The sequence below is a fragment of the Lycorma delicatula genome, chromosome 3 (assembly GCF_047948215.1).
Source record: "Lycorma delicatula isolate Av1 chromosome 3, ASM4794821v1, whole genome shotgun sequence".
NCBI classification, from domain to species: domain Eukaryota; kingdom Metazoa; phylum Arthropoda; class Insecta; order Hemiptera; family Fulgoridae; genus Lycorma; species Lycorma delicatula.
This window is the reverse complement of record NC_134457.1, coordinates 117,224,195-117,248,417: the sequence shown is the minus strand read 5'-3', so window position 1 is coordinate 117,248,417 and position 24,223 is coordinate 117,224,195. Positions and strand designations below refer to the sequence as shown.

The 24,223-nt window shown below is 27.6% G+C and overlaps 1 protein-coding gene and 1 long non-coding RNA gene across 2 annotated transcripts in view; one reads left to right on the top strand and one right to left on the bottom strand.

The window, feature by feature from the left end:
* Positions 1 to 24,223, top strand: part of LOC142321926 (uncharacterized) — an 84,681-nt gene that overhangs the window by 45,708 nt on the left and 14,750 nt on the right. Inside the window, exons 3-5 of the mRNA XM_075360452.1 lie at positions 10,171 to 10,394; positions 13,395 to 13,488; positions 23,373 to 23,480. Of these exons, the coding sequence (XP_075216567.1) occupies positions 10,171 to 10,394; positions 13,395 to 13,488; positions 23,373 to 23,480 (426 nt within the window). The remainder of the gene's footprint in view (positions 1 to 10,170; positions 10,395 to 13,394; positions 13,489 to 23,372; positions 23,481 to 24,223) is intronic.
* Positions 3,900 to 19,744, bottom strand: LOC142321927 (uncharacterized). The gene is made up of 3 exons (XR_012755744.1): positions 19,679 to 19,744; positions 6,460 to 6,546; positions 3,900 to 4,105 (listed from the first exon to the last, which is right to left on the bottom strand). It is a non-coding gene; the product is annotated as an uncharacterized LOC142321927 (long non-coding RNA).

The window sequence follows — 24,223 nt, the reverse complement described above, 5'->3', positions numbered from 1 at the left end:
TAAATAATCTTAAAATTGAATGTTTTTAATTTTGTCCTTGTATACATGTTCTTCTATATTAAGTATTAAAATTATAAATGTCAATAACAAAAATTTTGAGACTGTACATTTCAATCCTGTGTTTAAGAAATGGACACACACACACACACATACACACAAAAGAGAGAGAGAGAGAGAGAGAGAGACCATAAATTTAGATAATTGTAAAACATGAAATTATCACTTTTATTATCATAGTATCAAACTCACCACTTCCTCCATCAACCCAAACCTTGTTCCAAGGTAAGTGAGCTTTATCATAAGAATTCATTCCATTCCAAGAGATGTTTTTAAAGTTCAAGCCCTCTTAGTGGGTAAATTGGGGTTGAATTGGCTAATTGAAACATTAATTCACATAGCTCCAACAGCTACAAATTGGACTTTACAATTCATTATTACTAAATTTTATCTAATGAAGGTTAGATAAACTGTAAGAAATAGATAAAACTATAAAGTCAAAAATGCTGGTAAAGACCTTTAAGAGTTTGACTTCAAATAAATGCATATCTTTATTAAAATTTAATAAGTTATAAAAATCTATTTGATGCATAAAAATATTTCTTCATCTAATGATTAATGAATATAGCTAATTCCCATTAACTTTGCTATACAATTTCTGAAACATTAATGTAAACAACGTTTCAATAATCGCTCTTCATAAGTGATATTTTTTCTAAATAATCAATTATATTGGTTTTTCTCTATTACCCACAATGATAAAAATAAATAAAATTTTAACACAAAAGTATTTACTGAACTACTTTTTGAACTTTTTTGTTGTAAAACTTTTGGGAGGTTACTATCTGTACACATATTTAGTCACATGGTTAATGAAAATACAACACAGATCAGAAGCCCTAACTAAGAAAACCTATACTGAAGTAATAGTTTTAATTTTACTGGGAATGATTTTTTTTTTTTAACTTACAGTAACACACAAGAAGATTCACTTATGTTACCGGCGCTTTCTGAACTCATTCTACTAGAGAAAATAATGAAAGAAGTTCATATAAACGTGAATCTGGAAAAGCTCATTTAGCAAGATTTTGCCCTGATTCCTGGGCAAAGAGTGAAATAAATCCATACTGATATTCTAGGAACTCAAAATAAAGGGGTGAACTTGATATTTCTTATGTATTTTTAACTGATAAATTGAAATAAAAGGTTTCAGAACCATATCTCCCGTAGTTTTCATAATATCTGACGTAAAAAGGTTTGTTGTTTAAAAACAAATTTTTTACATTTGTAACACAAAAACTTTGTTAAACGATCAGTAAAGGCGTGAAGTTTACATAAAACTTGTAAAAAATTTAATTCTTTGAAAATCGATATAAGATAATCCAATAAAAAACTAATACAGTTTCAAAAAATTTGATTTTATTACTTGCACTTACTGCATGAAATGAAGAGCTTTCACGTACAAAGCATGTTTTCTTTCATACAAAGTGCAATGATAAAAAAAATAATGTTGTATTAAAGATAAAAATAAAATTAAAAAAATAATAAAATGAAAATAAAAACAGTACTAATGCTATTCAGACAAAGGTTTTGTAGTTTTCTGGAATTAATTTTCTGAAAATTTGAGAAATTATGATTTTGTAAATTAGTAACAAAAAATTTAGCTGGCCAAAAATGCATTTTATGTCGTGTCTTCGGTGCATTGCATTTTCTATTTTACTGCTGTGAATTGTTGCCAGTATAGCATAGTTTAATTTAATGTATTTGGTTTAATTGATATCATATTGCAGCAACGCCTTTGTGAGTGAGGAATACGCCAGCATTGTATTTATCTTTGGGGTGTGTGATGGAAATGCAACTGCTGCAGAAAATCAAAGATTTTTCCTAACCGCAGAGTTCCAAATCGTAAAACCTTTAACACTACATACGCTACGAGAAACGGGTACACTTCCCAGCATTAGTACTCACTGCGAACTTTCTGCCCAAAATGATACCGATATTGATGAACCGTTATTGGGGTTACTCATCGTAGTCCGGATGTTATTTCATGATGACTTTCTCGGAAATTCGGAGTTCCTCAGTCAATGGTGTGGAGGATACTTTGTAACAACAAAGCTGTATTTTTACCATAATCAATGAGAACAAAATCTTCAACCAAGAGATCCTTCTCTTCATATATATTACTGTAACTGGTTTTATATGAACCGCGGATTGCACAGGTTCATTTCATTTACTGATGAGGCTAAGTTTATTCGGGAAAGCATCAGTAACCTTCGCAACGAACACAGTTGGGCTAATCCATACACGATAGTAGAACATAATTTCCAACACGATTTAACGTCAGTGTGTGGTGTGGTGTAGTGTAGTTTACGGTCAGTTAATTGAACCATTCATTCTCCCAGGAGTTTAAATGCCAAAATTTATTGGGAATTCCTTAAGGAAAAATCGCCGCTGCTATTAGAAGATGTTCCACTAGCATCAAGATGCTGCATGTACTTTCAGCACGATGGCGCATCACTCCACTTCTCACATTAAGTATCGGCTTATTTAAATGTGCAATTTTGATTGGCCGCGGCGGGCCACACTCCTGGCCATCAACTAACATCACCTTATCTAACACTGTTAGAATTTAAGTACTGTGTGCAAGAGAAAAGTTCCATAAGCGTGAAAAGATGGTTGCACAGATGTCGCCGCACAGTCGTACATAGTTGTGGAGAGCAACGCTAGTAATCCGAAGCATGCAGCCAAAAGTATTGAAGTAGAAAAGCAGATTTTTGAAACTTTATTAAATGTATCAATTATATGTTTTAATTTGTTAACATTGTATTAGTTGCATGTTAACTTCATTTTCTGCAGTTGACAACATATAAAAGTTTACATATATTGTTAGTAATACCATCAAATTTCTTGAATTTTTATTAGTTTTTTACTAGGCTATTTTACATCGATTTTCTCAGAATTAAATTGCCTACCAGTTTTGATAATAAATTTTATGCGTTTATTAGTCATTTAACAAAGTTTTTTGTTTTAAATATGTAAAAAAACACGTTTTCAGACAACAAACGTTATTTTATGTTGGATATTATGAAAACTATATTAGATATGGTTCTGAAACCTGTTTTATTCAATTTATCAGTTAAAAAACCATAAACTATCAAGTTTACCCCTTAATTTTGGGTTCCTAGAATTTTAGTACGGTTTTATTTCACTCTGCCCAGAAATCTTTCGCTAGCCGTAACTCGCCAATGGAACGTTTCTGAACCCATGTTTATATGAACTTGTTTCATTATTTTCGCTAGTAGAATGAACTCAGAAAGTGCCGGTAACACTACGTGAATTACTCTGTATATGATAATATAATCAACTGGTTTAATTTCAAGTATATAAATAAGCTAATTAGTGCAAATAAACTATCTTTTGAAGTATTAAAAATTAAATAACTTTCTTTCAGTTTTGCAAAATGTTTCCATCCAACAGCCTATCAGAACTAATTAATTATTAACTATCAGAAAATTAACATTCAGGAATTATTGAAGTGCTGATATTATTAGTCCTGAAAGGACTAATAATCATATAGTTTGAAGCTATTCCATTAAAAGAGGTTTATTCAATATTTATTAATTTTAAAGTATTACCTTGTTTCATAATTTTGTCCTCACTGCATATTACAAATTAAAAAAGGTATTCTTACTTTTGAAGAATATGTAATAATAAATCAATAAAAAAGAAAATAATGAAAATTTATACATTATTATTGTAATAAATAACATCAGATGTAATTTATTTATTTATTTGAATTGGCTTAAGTTTAGTTCATGTACATATGAGCAACTTAAAAAATTAATGGCAATGTCAATATTAGAATACCAAAACTAATAGATTAATAGAAAATAAAAGCATTTAAAATACATTAAGAAAAATAAAAATTAATTATTTTTAAGATTCTAATTTTACAAAATAAATTTTAAAAATGTATTGTTAGATGACTGCGGAATAGAAAGTGTGACATTTTTGTAAGACCATTTTATGAACATTTCTTCTGTCATGAAAATTCTCATCTTTGTTTTTTTGGGTGTAATTAGAAGATTCATATTTCAAGAGCTTTTGACTGTAAAATAGAAAAATAAATAAGACAAAATAAAATGCTACTTTTATAATATAATACAATTAAAAATGAAGGACCTTTAATACCTGATTTTTTTCTGGTTTACTCTTAAACAGAGCTTGAATTTACTTAAAATCAATACCAATAAATAAGCTCATTTAAGAAAATATATAAGGATTTTAATAATAAAACTCTGACAACAGAAATATATTATTTTAACTTTCACCAATCAGATAACACAATTTCCAGTGATATTATAAGGTTTTATTTTACAAGTATACTTTAGAGGTTTTTTAATATCGTGGGAGAATCAGGATAATACTAACAAAACCAATTGTTGAATTGTAGGTGTACACTTAGTCAAAAGTATAAAAATAAAATAGAATTAAAACCACTAACCACTGGACCCAGGATGCTGCACCCAGAATCTGATTATTTCAATATAATTTTCTTATATATTTAAAAAAAAAGAAGTAAGAATAAAATACTAGTGGCAAAAGCCAAGAACAATAAGCTGTTTCACAAAGGTGATTGAAATTAACCAATGATACGTACAAAAATTTTCCTTTAGATAGAACTACATAATTTGGGAACTGCATGCTCATGATCATAAACATCACGATATCGATTAAAAAATGCCTATTCTTAATTATATCTTTTTAAATACCTTTTATTATTCTCTGTGACTGTTAATAAAAACTATGACTGTGGTACAGGTTTAGCATTTACTCATTTGTCCTCTTTAGTTTTTTTTTCTTTCTTTTCATTAGGATTATGTAAGTTTTTGAACAATTTCTAAAATTATCATTCCTTAAAAATTACTACAAAGTTATAATGAGAAAGGAAAACATTATTAGAAAAAATATGATTATTATGTGTTTTTTTTTTTTTAATATTATTATAATTAAAGTGAAAACAAATTTATTTATTAGTTCTAAATTGTAGCAGCTTATTTTTTCACACTTATCATTTGATTGATAGATGAACTGTTTGTTACTTGCCATTATTTTAAAGCTGAACATGATATATCCAATATCAATCATTAATAAAATTTTCACAATATGTTTTGTACTCTATAACAGTTTTTTTTCCATTCTATCTTACCTTCTACAACCTTATCTCAAATATTCCTTGTATACAGTTTTAATAAGGTATCAGAAACTTAAATAATTTTTCAACTGTTAGCACAGAGAAATGAAATTTATAAATTTTCATAATGAAAAATAGATTTTTTTGACGTAATTGGATTTCTTTTTTCTATATTTAATGGTTGAAAAATTATGTGAGGTTTCTATGCTTTCTTTACACTCAGTATATTAGTTATTTGAAACAAATTATTAATATTGTATTATATTTAGAAAATAGTTAGCGTATACAATACTATATAAAATGAAAAAGGTGGTGCTACAGAATATTTTACACTCAAAAAATTAAGTGATAAATAATTATTTTATCTATCTAAGTAACAAAGTTTATAAAGAAATGATAAGTTAAATAGAAAGATTGTATATTTAGTTTGTAAGTTAAAAGATTATCTGTAACTTTTATTGTTAGTTTGAAAACTTGCTCCATACTTGCTGGTCACTAATATTATTATCAATAACATTTTCAAATCTTTTTCTATTAAAATTAATAATATAATAATGATTACATTAGTATTGCATTAAAAATGAATTAAATATGGTTTGACAAATTATCCTGAATAAATGATGAAAAAGTATTTTTTTATTTAAAAGGTTCATACGTATTTTGGAAAACATATTGATAGTGATTATTAGTATTCATGAAGCACAAAGTAGTAAAAGAAAACAATGACAACTGAAACTTTATCTTCATTGCTAGTACTCGACTTCACTATATAATGCATTTTTACTCGTATAAAGGTACAACATATAATAATAAATTCTACGACTGCTTATAGATTAGTATTATTGATTATTATTCTGCACAAGTGCTATAATGACCTATAAAGTTCATTGTTATTACTTTGATCAAATATTACTGCCAATAATATAATTTTATTTTCTCTCTTCATGGTATAAGTGATGACTATCATATTTTATTATTAATGTTACAATAATTTGAAAATTTACCTTAATAATGTTTCTTAATAATTATTTTTTTTAATTGATATCAAAACAAATTATTAAGTAAAATTATACTCCAAAAACCACTTTCAAAATAATTTAATTAAAGTCTAATAATAATTAGCAATTTTTATTGTTAAACAGTCATCAACAGGCACTATCAAAAGTGATATATAAATGAAAAAAAAAATTGTTATCCAGTTTTCATAAAACAGTAGTGTTAATTATCTTTACACAATCTGTAAGTGTTTAAAAATTGAGTTAACTTACCGGTTCATAACAATAAGTTTGAGTCTTCATGAGTAGGTAACAGGAAAAATATCCAGTTAAATGATCATTTATATTAGTCTTTTATATCTGAAAAACAAAATCAAGAAATTAAAATACAGATAAATTAATTCTTATGGTTTTATATAAAGATGAGTAAAGCGATTAGTTTAGAAGCAGTGAGTACAAACTTCAGAATAAACCCTTTGAAAGAGAAGATTATAACGGCTGTTGTAATTAGAAAAGTTATAAAAAAAAGAGAAAATTTACTCAAATTGGGTATCAGCTTGTTATTACTAAATGAATAAACAAATAAATCTTATACATAATTAGATTGTTTTAGTAAGTGTTAAATAAAGAGTGAAATTGAAAAAAACATAAATAATCAAAAATAAAGATGCTAAAAATAACAATAAACAGTATTTATTGTTTCTACCATGAAATCACCCAAGAAAATTCATTGTTAATAAATTACAGTTATAATGTAATTCCAGTAACAATAGTAAACATAGAAAGATTCAGTAGTACACTGAGATGAAGAAATAAAGCAAGAGAGGGTTCAAACAGTTCAAATATCAATGAAGAACTGGGACAAACCAAAAATTATATAGATCAGTTAAAATTATTGTGATCCCTTAAAATGTACCTAACAGAAAAAAACTGAAAATAATCAGGGAAAAAATTAGCTTCTCATATATATTTAAATTATCAGTTTTTGAGTACGTGCCAAAGGAAAAGATTTTTCTCAAGTTTATTTTTAAAATATGTATATAAATAATACAACTAAAATGGTGTTTTAAATTTGAAATAGAATTCATTTGATAGAAGATAAAATCTTATTCTTTCTACAAGTCTTATTATTATTTATTTTCCTTTTACATTAATTTCATCTTTTAACTTTTGTTTTTGTACTTAATATTTATTTTTCAATAATTCATTTTTATCTACTAATAATGATTAGCAATCAAAATGCATATCTGGTTATAGGTTGTATATTTTTTTATTAACAATTCTTATGTGCTTTCTTTATATTGTTTTGTTTCAATATATCTGTTAAGTCCCATTACTGAACATTTGTAGACAATCTGACATAGATCACAAGTAATTACTGATTATTTTTAAGTCATCACTAGTCAGCGATGCTTGATTATTTTATTCTTTTCTATATTACAGTAAAAAATTTCTTTAAAAAATTAATACAATTACTGGTGCCTTAAATTTTAAAACAACATTTAAAAAAGCAGCTTTATTATTTCTTATTAATACTAAAGATTGCAATGTTTTATTGTTAGAGTATTCAGGTTATTAATTGAATGTATAGTAACTATATAACAAGCAACAATGTGAAAAAATTTGTGAAATTAATTTTATTCCAAACAGTGTTCTTGTATGCACTGTGTCAGATAAGCAAGTAATTCTACTATTTCCAGAATTTTAAACTGAACATTCCTTGTGCTATTTTTGATGTTCTGATTGTAAACAGTGATGATGCCATTTCTAAACTGAACTGCTTTTGTAACTCTTCTTACCTTATTAAAATAATATCTGTATCAGTATATATAGCCTACATACTCACTCTAAATTTTATATGGTATTGACCTAAAAACTATATTAAGATCTCAGTGTTGTATCATATTATATATTTATAAAAATTGTATTTTTAAATTCTGCTGTAACTGCTATAGTGATATAGTCTACTTACTTTATTTCTTTATCAATTTGTTTTTTACCACATTTAAATAAGAAGGCTTTTTCGGTTTATTTTAGTAAAAGAATAATTTGTGAAAAAATAGTAATTAAAATAGTGTTTATTTTTAAAATTTTATAAATGCAGATGTTTTGAAAACAATGCATGAAACCCTGAAGGAAATCATTTAACAATATTTTCACATTTTCCAGCCATCCAAAAATGAATAAACTAATTTCTATTAAATTAGTAGCATGTACTTTTATACTGATGAACAGTTATTTGATAAAAACCTATATAAAGTGCTAAATGTCTATTTTTTCTGCTCAGTTATAAATGCGTAAGTTTTATAAAAAGCAAGAAAAGCATTATAATTTTAATTTATTTACCTTATGATAAGAATTTACAGTTTTTTTTCATATTAAAAAAAGAATTTACTTTTTATTAATTAACTTAGATTAATCTGTTTAAGTATACAGAAAATATATGACTGGCTTTGCCAAAAATATTTATTATAAATATTTATTCACATATTCATCAGAAGTATATTTAAACTCCATCATGGCATACTAATGGTTGTTATATAAATTAACAGTATTACTAATGACATAATAAAACAAAACTTTCATAGTGATGGCCCTAAATTTCTACATACCTTCATGGTTTTCTGTGTCAAGAAATAATCATAGAAATTTCATTCATTCATAGTGTTCTGTCATTAGGGCAGGACCTGTCACAGCTGCTGTTCTCCACCTTGTTCTATCCTTTGCTAACCTCTTTGTTTCAGTAAAGATTTCATTTGAAATCTCTTCCTTTCCCTTCCTTTCCTTCCATTCACCAAGCCTTCTATTGCATCCACTAATAAATACCTTCTCATACAATGTCTTAGCCAGTTCCTTTTCCTATATTCAATCACATTTAGCATTTTCCTGCTCTCTACAATTCTAAATAATTCTTCATTTGTTACATGATCATTTTTCCATCTGATGTTTATCATTCTGCGTTACACCCACATCGCAAAAGCCTCAATTTATTTTCTCTCTGCCTTTCTCATCTTCCAAGTTTCAGCTCACACATCAAATAACATTTCAACAATCTCTTCCTTAACGCTAACTTAACTTTCCACAAAGCAGTCTGTCTTCCCTTCTTATAAAATACCTGCATACTTTTAATCATAGAAAATAATAAAATATAACTGAGAATGTGAATATTACATATTATTTCAGTGATATTAGACTGTTAGCTGGCATTTGCAACTCAGTTGGACCAGATATTGGTCCAAGATATATTGGAAGTTTAATTTTTACTAATGGTTGCTTATTCTTTCTCTACCATTCACTTATTTCTCATTAATAGAGAAAAAAATCCTCAAAAATATCTACAGGAATCACTCTAAAATAAATATGATGAAACTTAATAAAAATGTTTTTTAAACAACTCTCTAAATTAGTCACTTTATAAATTATTTTATGAAGTAATTTGAAAATTAAATAATTCTACTAAAAAAAATATGAAACTCTAGAAATAAGAACTCAGTAAAAATTTATGCAAGTATGTATCTTTATGCAAGTATATTCTTCATCAGGTACTTTTATCTAAAACCATACTTGATGTATTTTAAACAGTTTTTGCTTTTAGGAAAAATTTTGGAAAAATGGTGTCTGTTGGGCATTTCGGTTTTTAAAATCAGCATATTAATTATAATTCATTTAATTGTGAAAAATTATTACTCATGAGTTAAATATCTGTTCATGAAGCAGGTAAGAGTTATATACATTTTTTATAAGTCTAGGATGGTGCAGCTATCATTCTGGAACTATATTTCCTCAAATATACATATGAAATTACCGAATAGAAACCTTCTACTCTTGTTTAGTTAACACAACACAAAAATTTATTATAAAGAACAACTAAATGAGCAAACGAGGTTTGAAATTACTAGATAAAAATCATAACATTTAAAAATTAATGGTTTAAACTAAAGAAATACTGCTGTACAAAATTTGATAAACTTTTTATTTTTACAGATATGTTATTAGAAGACTTGCAGACAAGTGTTTCTAGACCTGGATCATCATTAGGAATGAATGGACCAATAACATCTGGTTATCGAGAAGTTTCACGAACTGTTACCAACCAAGGTATGAATGGACCAGAGACTTCAAGAGAATATCACATAGAATATCTAAATCCAGCAAATACTACGACTGTACTCTCTGAACGAGCAGCAAGTCCTAATCTAGATATTTTGGTAATCAGTTTTTTCATCATAAAATTCTATAAATTTTCTGCTAGCAAAATAATCAATTGTACCACAGAATGAAGTAATTATTAAAGTTAAAATAATTATTTTGTATTTTTTTAAATAAAAAATACAGAAAGAGATTACTGAATGTGGGCAATTTTCAAAGAAACTGCTTTTCTGTTAGTATATCTAATCTGTAATTACGATTATCTAACTACACTTCAAACAAATTATAATTTTTTAACTAAAAAAATGTATAATTTAATAACTGTAATAAATTATCAAAATATACTTTCTACCTATTATTATTTTCTTTTAACTGGGTAATAAAATTATTAATAATAATAAACAAGAAAATACAAATGCGATATAAGTCTATTAACCTACTCTGATTAATACTGAATGAACAGTACAGAAGATATCTATTATTAATCCATTAAAAAATTAGTCTTCAGAAATACAAACATACTAAAATATTAAATAACAATCAAAATTCCTGGTACAGCAAGATATCCTATAATAACAAATTCTTATCTGATGACTTAGTGATATGGTGACTTTATAAGAGCTTGTTTAAGGACCTGGACTTCTTTCTGAATGATACAAAAAATCTCTACGAGAATCCAAAGTGTCTGTATTCTTGAATAAAACTGGGCTTGCAATCCTACGATCAAATGTTCTATAGCCACACAAAAGAAGAATATTATAAATGCAGTATTTCAAAGACTGTAGGCATAACATTAGTAATTTAAACCACAAACTACTTTTTACATTTAAAATTAAAATTTCTGAAGTTCCCATATTTACTTCCACTTTATTCAGATTACTGTTTTCTTCTGTGCTGTAATAAGATAAACGCCAAACAAAATTTTTAAATTTCTATGTTATATAACTCTATAACTGAAGCACATATTTTGTGCAAATATTTTTGTTTTTTGGTTGGATATAAAATTTTCAATCTTTATAATATATGAGGTATTAATGTAATTGAAATTTAGAATTGAGGTCAAGAGGAGGGGAAATAGAAGGGGTTAATGAGCTTACTGAAAATTCTACTCATTCGAGTTTTGAGCTATTAATTAAAGGTTAAGATTCAGTCTGATCAAATTTTTCTCAATACTCCCAGATATAAAAAAAAAATTGTTGAGAATCTAAAAATCAGAAGATTTGATTACAACTGTTTTTTACAAAAATCTTATTCTAACAGTGAGATCGTTTTATCATGCACATCATTTGTCTTGAGCACACTAATATTGAGTAACCAAGAGTAAGATAAGAGATGAATTCCATTTGCCCCAACATCCTACAAAGGGTGTCAAAAAATATGGTTAAAAATATGGGTGTCATAAAAACTAGCTGGACAGTTAGTGTAGTTGTTAAGAAGTTCGTCTGAATCAGTTGGTTATCAAGTTCGATTCTCAGCAAGGATGTGAAATTAATTCATTGATCATTTCATTCGCTCTTCTTCTTTGTTAAATTATTTCATTTTACTAACTTGTAGATAAGTTTGTAAATGTTTTATAAATGTAAAAGGATGTCTAAGTTGAATGCAATAAAGATCATTTTTATACATTCTGTGTTCATGACAGTGATTTAAAACAGTAAATTAAAGCTGATAAAATATGTCATTAATATGGGGACAAGGGATCACAGTCCTTTAAAATACAAAAAAAAAAAATTGTTTTTTGAGGTATATTAATTAGTTAAGTTCATTGTGGACTAAAACAAACTTAGCCAGCTTCTGTGGTGCAAGTGGCAGCATCTCAGCCTTTCATCCGGATCCAGAATCCTGGGCAGGCATAGCATTTTCACAAGTGCTACAAATCGTTCATCTCATCCTCTGAAGCAATACTTAATAGTGGTTCCGGAGGTTGGAAAAAAATAAAACTTTAACGCTGGTTAAAACTGGCCAGTTATTGTTTAAGAGTTATTATCAAAAAACTACAAAAGTAATCAGTATTTTTAAATTCTCTTAAGTGTACCATTAATGGCCCATAGTTGATCAGCTAGCTGATTTCAGACAGTAGAATGTTGAATTTTTATTATTTTATCATGCCTGGGGGGTAAGATAAAGAAGGACTAGTGAATTTGAAAAAAATTACGGGCACAATTAATGTTTAATTTTTAAATAAAAATAAATATAATCTAATTAATGACATCCTTGCAAGTGCATACCCTGTTTATACTCCTTTTAGAGCCCGAGACAAAATATATTAAATTTAAAAATCATTTATATTTTTATAATCTTCTACATTATTGTTTTTATTATTAGTAATAATCTTTATTTAGTTATAAGTAATTTGCAACAAAAAGAAACAAATTAGCAATCCCAAACACAAATCAGTGAGGCTTTTTTCAGACTTTATTATTTCTTAAATATAAAATACTAATTTAATGTTAAATGGGTTAAACTTTTTTCTTACAATATTAATTTGCAATAACAAACATATATTTCACTACCTAAATTCATGAATTTTCTGATATTCAGGATGATAATCCTGTATACAGTAAACCAAAGTTTCCTTTAACTTTTATTCTGTATTAATTAAATTGATGAAGTTTGAGGATTTTAACCCTTTAATTGTATGAATTAAATAAACAAATATATTTAAAAAAACAAAAAACATTATAGAGGAAACTATATAGTAGTGGAAACACCCCATTCATTTACTCTCTTTTTAATTAAACTTTTTAAGTTACTATTTTTAGAAATAAATGAAAGTCATTTGCAAGCATAAAAAAATAATAGTATGTCTACTAATAATATATCTGTAAAATAACAGTATTGTTTTGATGTATTTTTACTCAACACCTTCAGTTTACAGACTGATTTTATTAAGTTTACTGTTATCAATCAATCCAATAATATTATCAGAAGGAACATGTATTTTAATAATTTATATTAAGTAAAGACAATCACTGTCGTTTAAAAGTTACTATTGCTAAATTTCAAATTTATTTTCTTTGTTTAAAGTAATTGAAATCTTGATTTTGGTTTCCTTACAGGCTGACACATCAGATTTACCTCCTGGTTCAAGAAAGGTGGCACAATACAAAGTAGCCACTTATCAGTACAAGACAGGTGGAAGTCCTGCTCATGGTATGCGATTAGAAAAACAAATTTATTGGTTCTTATCGGTTATCTGCCCGCCACGTATTTTTCCATTCCAGCGGGTTCGAACTGTAGTTATTTAGTTTTCTTAGATGGTGCCACTGAAACGCTATATTGAAATAAAATAAATAAATAAATAAAATTATAAATATAATCTAACCAAATTTAACCTATGCTCGCTAGTAAAGGTTGGCAAACGAAGTAGGTTAAGTTTGGTAAGATTTTATCTATAATTTTATATACAGAATGTTTCTAAAATACTGAGTTGGCTATACTTTTTCGGATTCTACTTAGTTGTAAAACTAAACAAAAAATATTGTTAGGGAAAATGGCAATTTCCGTCATTTTGTTATTTTTATATAAAAATTTATATCTCAAGTTTGGATAGACGAATCACACAAATACTTGGTAAGCGTCCTGGTAATAAAGTTTTAAAATATCAGGACTTAAATACCTTCGCAAATTACAAAATGGCGCCCATGTTTATTTTTCTATTTACTATATCTCCATAATTATTAGTTTTATCAAAGTTTATGTTATTTGCTAAGGCTATTTAAGGCTTTGCCGCCTGCAAAAAAAAAAGTGAGGTAAGTTGGAATGGACTGTAGTAGTAGACAAGCGGACGGTTTGATTAAAGCGAGCAGATAACCGATAGGAATCAATTTATTTACGTCATAGTCCTATGATTACATATTTTAAATGTTCTGCCACCAAAAAAGTTTTTTTTTATACGTTAAAACAAATAAAACCAATATTGTATTACTTGAAATAATTTATCCACCTATTGAAACATGGTTCTCTTTCTTTAATGTCGAAAATGTACATAAATTAATTCTAAAATAACAAGCTAACGAAATTACAAAACAACAGATTCTCTGTTAGCAGTTATGATTAGGATTACAGCTACGAGAGATAAAAGGATTGTTAGGTAGCAGAATAAATATCTTAAAAAGTAGTGTGTTATGATGTATATTGGTTAATAAAAATCAGTCATAAGAGGTCTTTTCAGAAAATAATTTTTATTTACACGCCAACGGAGATGTTTAGTGTCGTGCGGTTGGCAGCATTGTGTTCCGCATAAGCTCATAATAACATAATATGTTTTTGTTTTGTTGATATCTCGTTTAGTTTTCGTGTTATTGTTATTTGTGTGCAAATTGTTTAAGAGTTAGTAGCAATTTTTGGGAGCAACGATAGAAATTAAAATTTTGCGTTAAACTTTCACAGAAACGCTTCAACTTCTGAAACAAATTTACGGAGATGATACTCTGGGTCGTACGCAATGTTTTCACTACCTAAAAGTGGTCGTCAGTAATTGAAGATGATCCTCGATCAGGAAGGCCTTCGATTTCAACTGATGACACCCTCGTTCAGAACATCAACGATCTGGTGCGTGCAAATCGCGGATTGACTGTCGGAGAACTTGAAGAAGTGAGCATTTCAATTAGATCATGCCATGACATTTTGACTGTAAAATTGAACATGATCGACTTTTAGCACAATTTGTTCTTCGTTTGATGACCGAACAGCAGAAGGAACATCGAGTGGACGTTTATCGGCAACTTCTTGAACAACCCAATGACGGTAAAACATTCATGCAAAAGATCACAATGGGAGACGAAAGCTGTGTTTACGGCTACGACATTGAGACAAAAGTTCAGTCATTACAATGGTTTGGCAAAGGATCTCCACACCCCAAGAGAGCACAGTCTCAACGTCAAAGTGATGTACTCTGTTTTTGCAGTTTTAATTGAATTGTACATTTTGAATTTTTGCCTCAAGGTGAAACAGTTAACAGAGTGTACTATCAAGGCGTTTTACAACGGTTAGGTGAAAAAATTCACAAAAAGAGACCAGAGTTGTGGCAAGACAACTCATGGTTCCTTCACGTAGACGATGCGCCTGCACACTCATGTTTGTCAATTCGTCATTTTGTGTCAGTAATCAGATGACTGTCCTCCCTCAGCCTCCCTACTCACCAGACCTGACTCCTTGCAGTTTTTCTTATTTTCATAATTGAAATCAGTGATGAAAGGACGCCGTTTTGAGACTATTTGTGACATTAAAGCAAATTCGCCACGGACCTTAAAGGTCATTTCAAATGAAGCTATCCAGGACTGCTTCGCGAATTGGAAACACCACTAGGAAAAGTGTGTGAAAAGGGGAGGGGAGTACTTTGAAGGGGACAGGGACCAATAAACTGTAAAATTAATAATAAAGCTTAAAAAAATAAATTTCGGTTATTTTCTGAACAGACCTTGCATTTATATTAAACACTTTATATGAAAACTAAATTGATACAGTTAAATAAAATATTAGTAAAGCTAGAAATTATAAAAACACAATAAAGAATGAAGAATTTAATATATTATTGTAATTATATTACTGCAAATAATGTTTGCAGTAATATAATTACAATATATTACTTGAAATGATTAAAATAATTTTGCCAACATGCAAAATCTAACAAAAAAGGGTTATAAAAAAAATATATGTGAGGCTACCTGGATTTATAATTTTAAGTCTAAAATTGTTTGCTGTAATCAGTGACAGCTCATAACTAAAATTAGTGGGGGTGCAGCTCCAGAAAATCTTTTTCTCTGCCTTTTCAAGACCATGATTAACGTTTTCTGTAAACTAAAAGAACTGAAAAAAAACCAATCAAATAGAGCAGCTGGAAGCACAATAATGATGTAATTCTATACTTTATCACACTCAACAATATGGTAATGGTTTTTAAGCACAACACACGCGGAGTAAAAAAACAACTACCTTCCACCAGCATGCTGGAGTCGGCATTGCGAGAGTGACAGTGCTCTCTCTCTCTCCTTTGCAGCCTCATTTACAGCTTCCTATGTGTGCATGCGCACAACAGCTAAACACCAAGCCACTGGATACAAAGGATTATATTTTGTACAAGTATAAAGAAAAAAGAACTCATATTAAATGTTATCGATAATATCAATTGGAAATCGGAGATGCTGCTATTCCACAGTGCCTATACGTGAGCCACCCCTGGCTGTAATAGAACATCTGCTTTTTTAGAATTCTCACATATTGTTTGAAAGTGATTAAGATGGTTGCATATTTTGAAATTGAACAATTTGAGCAACTTCTATCATATTATTTTTCAGCTTCACAGGGGGTGGATTATTTTTTTTTACTACTTTATTAAAAACTTTCCCTTCTTTGAGTTAAATGGTCATCAGTAGTAGTGATTTATTTGTGTAGAAGATTTTATAATGATCATCTGTTATATCAATTTACAGTTAATCATTGGGTTTCTTTTAAAAATATTAAAAATATATTATTATTCTTTTAAAAATATCAAAATTTGGAACATAACTTCAAAATTTTAATGTCATATTGTATTGTGAATGGCACTGATATAATGGAATGCATGTGATGTGTGGTGAGATGGATAAAACTAGACACACACACTAGAAAACGTTAGGCATCATTCAGTCTACATTTTGTTATTTGTATATGGCACAATATAAGTTTTTTTTTTTTAACATGGTGATTAATAGAGACGTAACAATTAAATGGCAGAGATGGATAAAGTTTTACTGTACTTGAGATTATTCTTATATAAATATCATAAGTTGTCTGAGAAAACATGATAATTATAGTCAGTAACACTACATGTCTGTTCTATTTATAAGTATGCTGTACAAAAATATATAAAAAGATGATTATTACTGAAAAACAATTTTGTTGTTATTTTTAAATCACTGATAAAAAAGTATATATGCACTTATTTATATTTGGTTGTGCTTTTGTATTAAGTGCAAAACAATTTTATTGTTTAGAGTTCAGCTAATGACAATGACTCAAACTGACAGGCCACTTGAGAGTGCTCCACCAGAGAAAGAGTGCAATTAAAATTATATATTTTTTTAATATTATGGAAGAATTACAATTTTTTTCTTAAACAGTATTAATACTTGGACATAAAATATTACTCTAATGAGTTTTTCGTGTGGAACTGTAGTAAAAGAACTTATGACAATGATGATGATGAATGACACTGGAAGGAAGTCAAAGAATACAAAATGTTTGTATACTGTGGAAGTAAAAAAATTCAGGAAACAATGTTTACAAGTGGGTGTACTCAACCATGGTAATCAAGAAATAATACTTGAAAGTTATATAATACTTAAAAAAGAAATTGCATGTTTCTAAAAAAAAATCCCTTTCGGCATGCTGGAAGGCGGAGGTAGATTTCACTGGTGCTAAGTAGGGGATAAAAAAGATTTCCACCTTAAAGTTAAGAAAAACTTCAAATTTACTCAATACAACAATGGTTGAATGTGAAAAATATTTTTAATGTTTAGTATATGACAAGCCCCATCTTACAATTCCAGCAACATTTTGGCCATCCCTTGCCGTAAGGGTTGGTCATATCAAAAATTGTTACAGACAAAAGTTTTAGGTAATGTTTAGAGGACTTAATAACAAAACTTGTTATTATGTTAAGGACAACTTGAAAACTGATTCGATACTGTGCCTTTTAAGGGAGGTATGATATTTTTTGTCTTCGAAACCCCATTTTTCCACTCCCTGGGCCAATGGTTGGTGATTTAAAAAACTTTACTTAGATAAGTTTTAGGCCCTTATCCAAAGAATAGTAGGAACTTTAAACTTTATATACCTTCAACTTTATATACCAACGGTGGTTTTGGGGTCTGGGGAATATGAAATGCGAAGATATGTCAAAATTTTCCAGAAGTAGAATATGGTACCCATTACAATAGGTAGCTTTCTTATGAATCTACCTAGAAAAAAAAATAGGAAAGGAATTTTGGTAATTATCTGTTGAAAGTCATTAAGTCACATTTAAAAAACTATACATTTCCATAAAAAAAAAATGTACTAATTTTTATGCAGTTACTTCCTTTTTTGTTTAATTAAGATGAACCCAAAAATTAAAACTAACTAATCACAGAATCAGTTACATTACATACAAATACGTAACTTAGTTGTGAACCAAAATTGGCTTAATTAAAGCATTTGCACCTAAAACTGATAAGAAAATTTGCCAATGGATTGTATTTCATATTGATATTTTAGAAGATAAAACAGAAAAATATGTTTCCTTTCTTCTAATAATATAAAAGAGAAAGTATTGTTTTAATTAAAAAGTAGCACACCAGAATTTTTTGTATTTTAAATGTTTTATGATGGTTAAGTCCAAAAATCAGGTCTAACACGAAAACTGTAAAGAATTCTAACAATTACAACAAAACTTTTGTCTATATGTAACATTATCCACAAAATTAGTTTATTTAATATGTATCAACATTTTACTTTTTTAATGTTTCCAGAGTAAATAAAAAAAATCAGTTAATAACTGCGACTTTTAAAAAAATTGTCTTTATTCTTTACAAAATTTAATTATTTAACTCTTTTATACAACATTATTATTTAACTAATAATTTTTAGTATTGCTACATAATATTTATTAATTTCTTGAATCTATTCTGGTATAAACTGGTTTAAATTAACTTTTAGAAAAAAGACAGATAAAAATTAAAATTACTTTTATACTTGGTCAGGAACCCAGTGATATGTTAAAAGGATAGCAGCGTTTGTAAAGTAACAATTAATTCTAAAATAGATCTTTACGTCAAAGAGAAAACTTCAAGATTACTGGTGTCGCTAAGATTCTAAAGACAAAGAAAATTTTCAACATTATCTAATGGGAATGGGTTTTAAATTTTAATCTTTGTGCAAATGCCAAAATAGTTCACTGACACCATCACCAACGGTTTAATTTTTTCCATTCCATATAATCAGAAATGCCAAAAAGACAACAATTTACAACTAATGATTATCACTCTTTGAGATAAATATTAGTTTCAAAGATGTTATGACCCTAAGGTTAATTTACTACACATTTTTAAACACACATTTTTACTACACAGTACAAAATTAGCATTTATCTGCAGTGGTTCTGAATATGTTTAAACACATTACATTACTTTGGAATATTTTACAATTACTTCACATCTATAAGAATAAGAATAATAATATTAAAACAAAGTGAATAATGTAAGAAGTTATATTTTGTTATGAATAATTTAAAAACAAATTGAGCTGTTAACAATAGTATGCATTATATTACACCTCATTAAACCTACAAACCTATTACAAAACTATTAATCAGTGATTATACCTTCTGTATAATTCATGAGGTCTGAAGTTAAACTATCAAATGTACGAGTATATACAACACTGCAATAATTTTTACTTAATTACAAATTAAATGAAGCAAAACTAGTACAACAAGAATAATTTTAAGTTGTTAGTCATAAAGGTCAAAGGCATCAACTGGGTAACTGCCAAATTACAAGGGTTAGTTCACAGCCTATCCGATATAAACCTGAATAGCAGATGACATCATTTTATTAAAAAAGTAAGATTAGAAAATACATGTAAAAACTTTTTATCAATAAAATTCTTTAATCCCTTTTTTATTTACAAACATTATTACATTTTGTGAAATAGAAGGAATCTGTAATAAAGACGCTTTCAAAACTGACAAGCTCAAAAATTGTACGTCATAATTTTAATAAAAAAACAACTATCTTTCACAACAAATTCTCTCAAATCAATTTAACACAATTTTGAAGTGTAGTTCAGCACTTCATCTGCCTTGATCAAATAAATAATAAATATTCAGTTCTAAATGAACTGAAATGAAGTTTTAATATTTTTAAACAAAATAGCACAATACAGTGTGATAAGAATAATAACTATTAAAAAGGACTATTAACACAACTTAAGTGTTGTTTTAAATTATCCTTTCTTCTTTGTTTATAGCTTTTATCATGACCACATGGGATCAGTACTCTTAACAAGCCAGATTCATTTCTCACAGTCATTATCTCTTCATCAGTCAGCTTTCTTCATCATAGATTATCCTTTGGACAATCTCTTTATTGACTCCTTACCTCTTCTACTCCCCCTCTATCACAAATCCATGAATCTAAAACCACGTAGCTGTTTCTCTTTTCATGACATTGTGATACCATTCTGTTTTTACTATTTTTATACATCTTCATACTATTTTTAGTTAGCACTTACTAGATTGATTTTATTGATTACATCTCTTTATTTCCAAATATTAACTAATTTAATAGCCTCTCCGCAAGCCAGGTACATATATATGATCATTTAAACAGAGTTAATATTTACTGCTACTTTGTAAGCAGCATGAATTATCGTTTTAGGAAGCTGTCTTGACAGTTAATATACATCTCATGTTTTTTGAGATTCAATTAAGAATAGAAACTGTTCAGTTTATTAAAATACTCCATAAAATGTTATTTACAATTGGTATGATTTAATTACAAAATGCAATACACACAGGTTCAGGTACAAAATTGTGTGATCAAAACTTTTTTCTGATTGTAATTTACTCTAAAATGTTTCTCAATGTTGCAATGCATTTGGATTAAATTCAGATGCTGTAACAAGGTCCCCTTCACATTTTTTCCCTTTTTTATTAAGAAAGTTCTACAATTTAATGCAAATGTCTCATAACTGTACAATAAAAAATTCATAAAGATTATAAAATATATTATCAAGTAAAAACCTTTTTTTTACTGTAACATAGAAGACAACATCAAATGACATTTAGATAACTTCAAGTGCAACATCTAATCACTGCATTTTATGCATATTGAAATAACACAAAATATATTATTTTTATCTATTTGTTATTTTGACTACAGATTTTAAAAAAATAATGGTGTGTTAAGAAAACTACACACTTAAACCAACGTATTTGATCATCACTCTGTTTAATTCTTTTATTCTTTCTCAATGCTAGGTTAACAGCACCAAATACTGTTCCAAATAGGACTGGTTTTCTTTATAAGTTTATTCACTAAAACTTCAAATTCTTAACTGTTCCGAAAAGATAACCTGTAGTACTCGTGTTACAGAAATTTGTTTCATATTACTCTGTTGCACTTACAAGTTAGATAAGCCTTGGGTAAAACTACTACTCCTGTAAACAAAGTATCTATCCAAAATCTATATTCATTATTTATTCTTTCAAAATCTACCAAAAAAGCATTTCATCATTTTGGTTAAAAATTTCATAGCTTTGGATTTTGCCATACCCATAGAGATAGTTGATTGATTCCATTGTGAGTAACTGATACTACATTGGCACAACTACATTGGCACAAGACATCTTGAATAATTACTAAGCTAAACTGCCTTATCATGTTGTTTCAAAATTAGTATTCAAATTGTCTTAAATGTTGTTTATAACAATTGCAGAATTTAGTGCAATAATTGAAATTTACATGCCAAATTTAATTATAGAATACTACCCTATGCAGTTTAAATCATTAAATGCCTAATCAATAGAGTATTTTCATTTCCTTTGTTTTCTAGATTTTAAATAATTTATTTAATGTAGAATCATAAAACCAAGAAAAATTGTATCAGTAATTCAGTAAAATTAGTATAAAAATGCTAAATTATATGAAAAACAATTAGAGATGATACATTTTTTTAATAGGATCATTTAAAAATTAATAATTTTTAAGAAACCTAAGTATACATTGGTCAATGTTTTTAAGGAGGAAAATGAATATTTTCCAGATATTTTAAGAAATAATAGTTTCTTGCAACATATAACAAAAGGTCGTTTTACAGCAAATAAATTACCTTTTATGTGTTTTTTATGACTGATAAAAATTGATCATGATGCAACTGTTTGAAAAGGTAATGGTTTTTACCCTTTTTCAAAGACTCATTTTAAAATGTATTGTTTTGTAATTTGCTCAAAAATGAAAGATTCTAAAAAACTGCATTCATAAAAATTTTTAATTTCCATTAATCAATTCTCAAGTCTTGAGTGTACATCACAAATTAGACAAGTTGTGGTCAAACAGAAAAAAATAATTATAAAGAAAAAATAATTGTACTTTTGTACAATTGTACTGTATAAATTAAAAACCCAGATAATTAATGTGAAAATTTTTAACATCCACATTAAAAAAAAAAAATTGTATCCATATTCTTAAAATGGTATATTTTTTAATAAAAGTCAAATAATATAAATTTTTTTATAGTTAACAAAAATATTTTTAATATAAGGGAAGTAATACAAATTGTTAGTGGAAATCTGTAAACCCTCAAGTAGGTGAGCTGCAGAATAATTTTTTTTTATTCTTTAGTTGATGTAATTATATACAAGGATTTCCTATTCTTACTCTATTTTCCAGACATCAGGTGTTTTTTTCCATTGAAACTGAAAGAACAGTGTCTCATTACTACTGTCAATATTCTATTATCCTAGTGCATTCAATCTTGTATTTTTCAAAGCTTTTCATTCCTGTCTGTTTAATGTATGTATATTTCTTTATAAAATTTATCACAAAATTTTTGTTTTTGATTCTTATTTACTACATCACATGGCTTTACAAACCTGTAAAAATATTAGTATACTGTTATATCCTGATGAAACAGATGCTTACTCTAATTATGAGGGTGAATTTACAAAACATTTAAATCATAATAGTGAACTTGAACAAGACAGTGCACCAATTATCTAAATTTACTTAAAAAATTACTGGCATTTTTATATTTAATTAAAATGTAGAACTCTTTCTTTATTCTGAAAAATTAACATATAAAACATTAAAAAAAATAGAAAATTAATAATAAAAAAAAATGGTTATCAGTTAATGTAGGAGCCAGGATCCTGTCTTCTGGTTTGGTTATAACAGTTTTGGACATTAAAAAAAAGGAATTTTAACAATAATTATTCAAGTGTAATTGATGTAAATGAAATTAAATTGAATATAATGAAATCTGTATATGAATGTATTGTCTAACTGTTTGAATAGAGGCAAGTGGAGGTGGTGATTTAAGAATGCGGCAAAATATCAATGAGTTGGATTCTCTGCTGGATGATCTTCATACTGCTCAAAGAACAGGATTTTCAGCAGACAACAGTAAGTATTATTTTGTGTAACTGATCTGTGATAAAATATGTACAAATGATTGCTGAAACAATTTTCTAAAACAAAATGGTTTAAAATGTATAACTGACTCTCAAAAAATTTAGAGATCATAGATGTGATAGTGAAAATGATAATTTTAAATATTATTCAAGTACATCATCTTCTAATAAAATAAATAAATTTAAAAGGAAATGAGTAACCAAATAAATAGAATTAATAGCAAACTCATACAATGAAAAAGATTATTTGACATGTTTAAATTTTTTAATTTTATTTCCCGTAGTTGCCAGTGATAGATATAAAAAATTGTATTCTGTATAACAAGCTGAAACAAATTCAAATATAACATACTTTTACTTGTACTAAAAATTTTTTATTACAGATAGTTATCAATATACAGATACTTATCAAGAAAGTATCTTTCTTGATAAGTTTATTACTGTTGTTGCACTATTCCCCAGGAGAGGTTATTGCTAGCAGGTTATTTTCTTCAATCACATGAAATATACTTAAGATGCAATAATATAATTTATGCTAAATTTAAACTACATCTTTCCTTTGCTGTGACAGTATAGTAGCATGGAAATTAACCCGAACACATGGAATTTTTTCTTTATTTCTACATTGTGGCTACACTGCTTGACCACATCAATTCTCTAAGTTGTCAGTGTAATGTGAACTTACTATTCTTTGGTTACTTACCAAATATTATAAATAATTCATATTATAAATAA